We start from the raw sequence: 9,982 nt of genomic DNA on the forward strand, positions 1-9,982 counted from the left end.
GCAGTCCCCTCAAGTATAAAATAAAGGCATTGCTCTAGATGACTATTAGATGGGTGAATCGATGATCTTCAAGGTTCTTTCCATGCTCTGTATTCTGAGATACTTTCCACTCATGAGACAGAAAAAGTGTTTAAGGACACAGCAAAGTGCTGTTTGTTCTCTGCTCTAGGGTTTCGCTGGTGGCTCAGGCAGTAAAGAATCTGTCTGCAATGCAAGAGACCCAGGTTTGATCCCTGGATCAGGAAGATCTCCTGGAGAAGGGACTGGCTTCCCACTCTAGTATCCTTGCCTGAGGAGCCTGGCAGGCTACCGTCCATGGGGTCGCAGAGTTGGACACAGCTGAGCAACAAACAGTTCTTTGACTAGCACCTTCACTGGTGTCAAGCAGCCAGTTTCTCCTATATTAACTCTGAACCGCCAAAAGATACTGTGTGGGGATTAGTACCCTGGGCTTCTGATCCACATGCACCAGTACCTCTGAGGCCTTGTACGTGGCCCTTTCTGTCACTGAGCATCTGTTTGCCTATCTGTGAAATGATGAAGGTCAGGCTAGATGCTCTTTGAGCTTCTTTGCAGATGTAATGTAGTTTTATAATTGATACGTGTGAAATATCCAAGGATTTTTTACCATATAATCACAGACACATGTTTCAAAGTTAAGAAATCATTAGACTAGAACTATTCACAAAAGAGTTTTTCCTTCATAAAGTGGTATAGATATAAAATGGGAGCAGGAAGGGAGAAAATGCAGGAAGGTATGTGTGATTGAGGGATAGCCTGGCCCCATCACTTACTTCAACTCACCTTAATATTTTTTCTCATCTGATGAATATTTTTCAAGTCTTAAAATTGTTACCTTTAGTAATATAAATCAAAAATTTTGAGAATCTCTTCTAGGAAATTAAAATGTTGTGATAGATTTTAAATATGCACACAAATTTAGATCAGTCTAGAAGTAGTAGAATATGTCTCAAATATATGAACTCTAATAATCATTACAGAGATTTCTTAAGAGAGAGACTGAAGTCTAAACAAGAGAGCCCCATTTTAATTTCAAGGGACAAACTAATATTTGATATATGATACAAGTTCAAACTACCTTACAATTGCACTCATTTCACATGCTAGCAAGGTAATGCTTAAAACCCTTCAAGCCAGGCTTCAGCAGTATGTGAACCAACAACTTCCAGATGTACAAGCTGGATTTAGAAAAGGCAGAGGAACTAGAGGTTAAATTGCCAACATCCATTGGATCATAGAAGAAGCAAGAGAACTCCAGAAAAACATCTGCTTCATTTACTACACTAAAGCCTTTGGCTGTGTGTGTATAACAAACTGGAAAATTCTGAAAGAGATGGAAATACCAGACCACCTTACCTGCCTCCTGAGAAACCTGTATATGGGTCAAGAAGCAACAGTTAGAACCAGACAGGGAACAACGGACTGTTTCAAAATTGGGAAAAGAATATGTCAAGGCTGTATATTGTCACCTTGCTTATTTAACTTATATGCAGAGTACATCATGTGAAATGCTGGAATGGATATATCTATCACAAACTGAAATCAAGACGGCTGGAAGAAATATCAACAACCTCAGATACGTAGATGATACTCCCCTAATGGCAGAAAACAAAGAGGAACTAAAGAGCCTCTTGATGAAGGTGAAAGAGGAGAGTGAGAAAGCTGACTTAAAACTCAAGAAAGAAAAGAACTTAAGACGATCATGCCATTCAGTCCTGTCACTTCATGACAAATAGATGGGGAAACAATGGAAACAGTGAGAGACTTTATTTTCTTGGGCTCCAGAATCACTGCAGATGGTGACTGCAGCCATGAAATTAGGACACTCCTTCTTTGGAAGAAAAGCTATGACAAACCTAGCTGCTGCTGCTGCTGCTGCTAAGTCGCTTCAGTCGTTGCTGACAAAGGTACATCTAGTCAAAGCCGTGATTTTTTCCAATAGTCATGTACGGTTGTGAGAGTTTGACCATGAAGAATGCTGACTGCCACAGAATTGGTGCTTTTGAACTGTGGTGCTGGAGAGGACTCTTGAGAGTCCTTGAACTGCAAGGAGATCCAACCAGTCAATCCTAAAGGAAATCAATCCTGAATATTCTTTGGAAGGACTGATGCTGAAGCTGAAGCTCCAATACTTTGGCCACCTGATGTGAAGAGCCAATTAATTGTACAAAACCCTGATGCTGGAAAAGATTGAAGGCAAGAGGAGAAGGGGGCAATAGAGGACAAGATGGTACCATGGCATCACTGACTCAATGGACATAAGTTTGAGCAGACTGGGAGATGGTGAAGGATGGGGAAGCCTGGCGTGCTGCAGTCCATGGAGTCACAAAAAGTTGGACATGACTTAGCAACTGAACAAAAACTTGATTCCAGTGTTGTTTCTGTTATACATAATTGTTACTGTTTAAACAAGTATTTCTTTTCTAGTAATTAGGTTTTTTTTTTTTCCATTTTGATGGGTAGTCATAAATATTAACCACCAGCAGTGCAGGGATAATTTATATTCAAATTGTCAGACATCACTCTGTGAACACATAAAATAATTTAAATTTATTTAGAACCTTTTATCCTGAAGTGCTCTACACATATTTCTTTATATCTGATTGCAAGCTATATATAGGCCTCTCCTATCTGAAACAGAGCAGCAACCAAAATAATTAAAATAAAGAATACAGCTTCAAAAAAGTAGAAGAAAGAAGGAAATATATTTTTCACTTGTTCCTCTATGCTCTTATCCCTATAGGATTGGAGAATCCATGTTGACCAAATGCACCAGCACAGAAGTGGGATTGAATCTGCTCTAAAGGAAACCAAGGTATGTGAATTACTTCAGATGAGTCCGTGAGTCCATTTATTCATCTGTGAAGTACCTGTTAAGGGAAGACATGAAAGAAAAACGGCCCAGTCCTTACCCTTGAGGAGTTTACTGATCAAATATACCATATTATATTTCAACAGCCCTAAGATTTAAACCAACTAAAGAAAGGTAACTATTTAAAAGGTGTGTGTATGAGTTGCGGCGGGTCCCTCTCGAGTTACGACGGGGACCTCAGGGACCCGCTCTTATGGCCTCAAGAAAGGCCAGTCTCCATGCAAGTTGCGAGGGGCATCTCGGGATTCCTTTCCAGTTGGTGCCGGGGCCTAAGACGTCGTGTGGATAGTTTATTGCATACTTTAGATACAGTTTATATATCTAGGTGTGTTAGAATCATTTCATCATTCTTTCCTCTTTGAATCGCAAAGAATAACAGAGCGCCAGGCCAGCAATGCCTAGAACCTACAGCTTCCAGGCTTGCTGCCCTGCCAGTAATAGGGACTTTTGGAGACTACCACAAGGAAGCCAAGCTGGAGTAAGGTTCTGGTTCCCAGGCTGGAGCTATAAGTTCGGTTTGGTTTGGTTTGAACAGTATAAGTTTATTTTCCCACAGCTCCAGAGGCTAGAAGTCTGATATCAGGATGCCAGCATGACCAGGTTGTGGGAGGGCTCTCTTCCTGGCTCACATGCAGCCACTTACTCGCTGTGTCCTCACATGGGGAAAGAGAGCTGTGATGTCTCTTCCTCATATTATAACAACACCAGTTCCGTGAGCTCCACTCTGATGACCTCATTTAATCAAAATCACCTCCTAAAAGGCTCCAGTACAGTCACTTGAGGAGAGATGGGGGAAAGGAAGGCATCATCGTATTAATTTTGGAAAACACAATTCAGTCATAGCAAGATTGCTCATGCCAAAGTATGAATCTGCTATAGAACCCCTTTTTCTCTCTGGATACCACTCAAAACTGGCATCTTTTTTGTGTCACCCAATGATGTCACTGCAGACTAGACCGATAAGTTTAATGATCTACTTCCAGCTGCAAAATTCCAGTCATCTTTGAATTGTGCTTGTAAGAAAATTACGTTATTCCCTTACCTACTTTGATTGTGAACTTTAAAGCAAATTCCACTCACACACATTTTGGATTTGCATAAGGACAAATAAATCAACTAACACTACCAGGTGCTTTTTAATTTTAGCATTCTGCAAAGTGTGACTAAAATAATTCTCCTTGCAGACTTTTTTGTTACTGAAAATTTCAAACTGTTTCGTCTTTTTCATTTGTAACTAAGAATTTGTGGGCTGAACGGAGGGAGATTTAACCCATTTTAAACTACTTTGGAAAAACATATTTGTGCTTTCTTTGCCTATTAAAATTTCATGAAATTTCTAGGGATTTTTGGACAGACTTCATAGTGAAATTAGTAGGACTCTGGAAAAGATTGGCAGCCGAGAAAAGTACATCAACAATCAGCTCGAGCACTTGGTTCAGGAGTATCGCGCAGCTCAAGCCCAGCTGAGTGAGGTAACTGAAGAGTGACACCTGGGGCTCATTCCAGGTCATGACTCTAATCCCTAAACTTGACACAGCACTTCTCTTCTAGAGGGTCATGCAGTACTTTTCACAGACAGCAGCACAATAATTCTCTGCCCGCATTCGGAAGCAAATGGAACTTGTCATCTCCATTTTACGTGTGATAGAAATGACATCCTAGGAATCTTTAAAATGCATTTCTTCATTTGATTGAAGTAAAAGAAGTCATATATTCCTTAGAAAAGGAACAGAGTGTCAGGACACCTGGTTTTGTTTCTAAGTCTGCTGTTAATTTACTGTCTGAGTAGGAGGAAGTAGAAGAGTATGCATTTACATGTGTCAGGGAGAAAAGACAGCCTTGCCATAATGGCTTACAACCACATAATAAAGGATATGAAAGCAAGACACATTCAAAGACAGCAGTTTAATTAATTAAATGAGCACGTTTTTTGATCCTTGCAACGTTTTAGAATTTCAACCAAAAATAAAAACCTTCATCCTTTGAAAGCAGCCGTGCTTTGTTCCAGCGGTAGGGATCTAAAGGCTTTTTTCTCTGGGATTTATGCTCCCCACTTTCCTGATGTTGAGGAAGACCACTAAGAGCACTTACTGATGTCAGTTGAAGGCAGACAAAAGTTAGAAGGAGAAAAGAATGGGAATAAACTGGAGCTACTTCTGTATTAATACTTTTAGGAGTTCTCAAAGACGAAGCAGAAACTAACCTTAACATTTTTTATTGTTTAATTAACTGTTCACACATATACACACGTATTTATGGGTATTTTTACTTTTAAAATGCTGTAAAAAGTCTCTTAAAGCCACCCTGTATTTCTCAAACACTGACACAAATAATTGTTAAATTAGTTCTCAAGAACACATTCTGTATTGTCATACTGCCTATTAAATCTTACTAATTACTGATTCTGATATTCTATTGTTTTTGAGAATGAGTTTTCCCTGCATAGCAGGCAGATTAGATCAACCAAGAGCCATTGTCTAAACTGATTAGGAATGGCTGAGGACAAATTTTTATTGTGAATTGTGGCCCTGTGTGTTACATAGTCAGTATATGGTGATTGAGGTAGTTCACCCTTATATAGTGTTTTCATTAAATACATGGTGCCTGTTAGGGACATTCAAATAGCTGCTGTTAAAATGTCACTTTTCACAAATGTATTCATAGACAAGGAAGGGGATTGTCATAAAATGATATGCAGAAATTGTGAATACAAAGAGGTCATATTTAAGTAATCTGCTTGTTTTGATTTTGCCATTAAACAAAATGTTTTCTCCCTCAGGCAAGGGAGCGTTACCAGCAGGGAAATGGTGGAGTAACTGAAAGGACCAGAATCCTGTCTGAGGTACACACTGTGTTCACCCAGATTCTCACCTGTCAGCAGGGCCCTGCTGTTGACAGCCATGGATGGTTTAATACTGCTACAGCCATGGTTATTTACTTTAGTAATTGCTTCCTGTGGCTCTAAATCCTTTTCTTCAGGAGAAAAATCCCTAAATTTTCTTTTCAATGAATCAGTTAGGTATTTATATACCTACTTATTTTCACAAAATGCCTAAAATTGTTTTACTAAATGTAACGTAAAACATGCTAATGCTATTAGCACGTTTATAACCTTCCTTAATCTTTTTAAAAACATAATAATTATAATTAATATATATATAGAAGAGTAAGTAAAGTATTTACTTAAATGTCTATGAAGGTGAAGTCTCTCAGTCATGTCCGACTCTGTGACCCCGTGGACTGTAACCTACTAGGCTTCTCTGTCCATGGGATTCTCCAGGCAAGAATACTGGAGTGGATTGCCATTTCCTTCTCCAGGGGATCTTCCCGACACAGGGATCGAACCCGGGTCTCCCACATTGGAGGCAGACGCTTTAACCTCTGAGCCACTATAGTAAATTTTAATGTTAGTATTTAAGATGTAATCTTTTTAATGACTGTTGTTGATAACTTGTATGTGATCCTATTTCTCTGTCCAGAAACTGAGACAGGCATTTAACCCTTTCCCTTCTAAAGGGATTTTTAGAATAGTCTGAAAAGAAGAGTTTTTAGAATGTTTACAAACATTGTTGTATTTACTTTCATCATTTTGCAAGACACAGAAGACCTAATATATATTAGTTATATTAATAATACATGTACTATATTTTATGTATTAGGTCTTACCTTTAAATGTGTGTGTGTGTGTGTGTATATATATATATATATATATTAATAATATATACTCCCACTTTTCACTGAAGAGCTGAGAGGAAAAAAGACCTGACAAGATCAGTAGCCAGTGTGGGACTAAAGTCTGAGACTGTCTTTGGATACATTCAAGTATAATTGTTACAAACTTTTCTGTATAGTGGGCTTCCTAGGTGGCTCAGTGGTAAAGAATCCACCTGCCAGTGCAGGAGACACAGGAGATGTGGGTTCAATCCCTGGGTCGGGAAGGTCCCCTGGAGAAGGAAAAGACAACCCACTTCAGTGTTCTTGCCTGGAGAATCCCATGGACAGAGGTGGGCTACAGTCCACGGGGTCACAAAGAGTCTGACGTGACTGAGCAAACAGAGCACATACACGTTCTATGCAGTAGAATTAAGCTTTTTTTTCTGGAGATTATTTGAGGAGTAAATAGTTATTTTAAAATAATAAGAATATTACTTTAGAAATATTTAGACTCTAGTCCTGTGGTGCTTCTAGGCAGATAAAACATTATACAGAATTAAAGTGCTCACTTACGTTAGGTAAATTAACACTGGAAGGGAGTCCAGGGAACCATTTAGTTCTTTCGGAGTATGTAGTTATCCCCAGTTGTAACATTTCAGATGCCTGAACAAAATTAATTTGCTTTACTTGGATGTGCACTTTATTCCCAAAGAAGTTTTTACTCACCAGTATGATAAAAAATAAAGACAACTAAGTTATAATAATTATGGTTTGGTTCTGCTGCTGCTAAGTCACTTCAGTCGTGTCTGACTCTGTGTGACCCCATAGACGGCAGCCCACCAGACTCCCCTGTCCCTGGGATTCTCTAGGCAAGAACACTGGAGTGGGGTGCCATTTCCTTCTCCAATGCATGAAAGTGCCTTCTCCATGGTTTGGTTCTAGATTGTATCAAAATTTTTTCAGATTTTTAAAGGTGATAACTTTCTACCAATGTTAATGCTAGTTTGGAATTTTGCTAATAACAGAGACTATAGTACAGTTGTGAGTATGATGTAGAGTATATATAAGGGCCACTATAACAGCACAGGATAAAGCAGTTAGAATATTTTTACATATAGCCATATGGCATAAATGTTATTTTTAGTGTCCTATAGTGGAAGAGGTGGCATATTCTCTTACAAAATTATAATATTGAGAAAGACACCTAGTAAATCTTTAGAATTAGCAGAGCCTTTAGGATGTTTATGGTATTTTAATTAATAACTAGTCATTAGACCACTTGCATGGTAGATGCTGTGAGATAACTGCAAAGCTTGAGTGCCTAATGCCTAAAAAAAACCAACTTAGATCTTTTTTATTCTATCATGTTACAACCTGAGACAGTTAATGAGAAAGTAATTTGGGGACGTTTAACAATAGGAACACGCTTAGAAGATAAAAAGCTTAGCATGTCTGCATACTTTATCTTATTGTTCAAATTATGTCCAGGATAGTGCTAATATCTTTGTATCCCTTTATGTGTGTATTATGTCTGAATTATTTGTCTTAATACATCATCCAAAAATTTGGAAGTTTCTTTAAAATCCAGCGCTCATGAGAACTTTTGTTTTCAATGAAAGGTTACAGAAGAGCTAGAAAAGGTGAAACAAGAAATGGAAGAAAAAGGCAGCAGTATGACTGACGGTGGTAAGTACACACTAATTTTAAGGAGAAACTGAGCAAAAGAAGTGTCTTTCCTTAAGAAATGTATTTTTAAGAAGGTATTAATAAATAGGAAGTCTCCTTTTTAAAATGAATTTGTTTGAAGGAGGGGTACATGGTACAAAAATGATGTCTGAGAATCAGTATACTATCTTCCTTATAAATGAGCTGAGAAGAGTCATTTTTACTATCATTCAGGATTTTATTCAAACTCTATCTGTTCAGAAATAGGGTAGAAAATGTTTAAATATATACTTTGATATGCCGGTTTAAAAAAAGTAATATTTTGTTCTGTTTTCATCCAGTGAGATTCATCATTCCATTTTATTGTACAAAAACACTCAGTGTAGGTGGTGATGTGATGACTCCTTTTTCACTCACCCCCAGTAGGCCTGATGGGCAAGGGTCAGACAGGGAAGAATTAATATTCCGACAGTAATCGTCTTCCATTGTGAGCTAGTTACTTTGACATGGCCTGGTGGTGATTGCCCAAAGGCCTTTCTATGTTCTAGAAAGCTTTTAGAGTTCTAATGGTATATACTGAGTAATCTTTCAAAAGGTGATGTATAGAGGGTTTGCAATATGTTTGAATGAGCCCATTAGCTCTGTCTCAAAGTAATTCTTTCTTCCCTTTGTATCCCTTTTTTAATCTCCTTTCTCCCATAGTATCCTTTTTTCCTTAGACAAGTATACTAGCCCATTAAAAAATACTGAAGAAATCATTATATACACCTTTAGCAACTCTTCCTCTAGAAAAGAAGTTCAGCCTCAGTACATCAAATGCTACATCATTTCCCAGCCTAGAAATTTCAGGTGTTTAAAATGCCATAGCAAAACTGTGTGAATGTCAGTAAATTGTTGGCTATGTTTTTAACCCTATTTTTGGCTTAAGACAAAGTGAGGAAAATGTCATACCATTCTGTAATAAACTGGTACTCCAAATGAAAATTTTTACTCCATGTTATTTTCATTCTGCAGCTCCTCTGGTGAAGATTAAACAGAGCTTAACGAAGCTGAAGCAAGAAACTGTTCAGATGGACATTAGAATCGGTGTTGTGGAACACACATTACTCCAGTCGACACTGAAGGAAAAGTCCAACATGACAAGAGACATGCATGCCACAATCATTCCAGAATCTGCAGTGGGCTCTTATTAAAGCATACCATTTTTTATGCTTCTGATTATTGGTTTTGTATAGAAAATCATATTTCACGTTGCATAGATTACAAAGCACAGTTATTCCTCTTCAAGCATGTTGATGGGTATTTTTTTACATATATACACACATATTGTATCATGAAGATTATGGATGGTCAAAACTTTTAATTGAATATAATATTTAATAAAGTAATTTAAAATCCTCACTTTCAAAGCAGCTTTCACTAATCATTACATATAGTAAAGCCCTGACCTGGTGGCTCCCTGTTCTTATGGTTCCTTGCATTTGAGGGAGAAGAACATGGTGCAGAGTGGGTAGGACCCATGCTTTCTGCAGGTGCTGCTGCTGCTGTCAGCACAGGGACCTTTGGCACAAGCCGGCCCCTTCCATTTGATACACACACAGTGATCTCAAGTGTTTCTGCTCCCAGATGCGGCCAGCAATGGCTGGGAATTCTTTCCAAAATTCTAAACTACTCTTGCCTCAACTTTATGGTTACCTAAAATTACTTTTTTTTAAAAAAAAAAGCATAAGAATAAAACTTCAGTATCTTTATTAACATTTGAAGTTTATT

At 38.1% G+C, this 9,982-nt stretch overlaps 1 protein-coding gene across 1 annotated transcript in view; it reads left to right on the forward strand.

The window, feature by feature from the left end:
* The window catches only part of IFT57 (intraflagellar transport 57), a 70,036-nt gene extending 60,423 nt beyond the window's left edge, over window positions 1-9,613 (forward strand). The window contains exons 7-11 of the mRNA XM_040225188.1: window positions 2,765-2,836; window positions 4,234-4,365; window positions 5,673-5,735; window positions 8,167-8,233; window positions 9,227-9,613. Coding sequence (XP_040081122.1) covers window positions 2,765-2,836; window positions 4,234-4,365; window positions 5,673-5,735; window positions 8,167-8,233; window positions 9,227-9,405 — 513 coding nt within the window. The 3' untranslated portion in view covers window positions 9,406-9,613. The remainder of the gene's footprint in view (window positions 1-2,764; window positions 2,837-4,233; window positions 4,366-5,672; window positions 5,736-8,166; window positions 8,234-9,226) is intronic.
* The last annotated feature ends 369 nt before the right edge of the window (window positions 9,614-9,982 follow it).

Source organism: Oryx dammah, unplaced genomic scaffold (genome assembly GCF_014754425.2).
Source record: "Oryx dammah isolate SB20612 unplaced genomic scaffold, SCBI_Odam_1.1 HiC_scaffold_2, whole genome shotgun sequence".
NCBI classification, from domain to species: Eukaryota; Metazoa; Chordata; class Mammalia; order Artiodactyla; family Bovidae; genus Oryx; species Oryx dammah.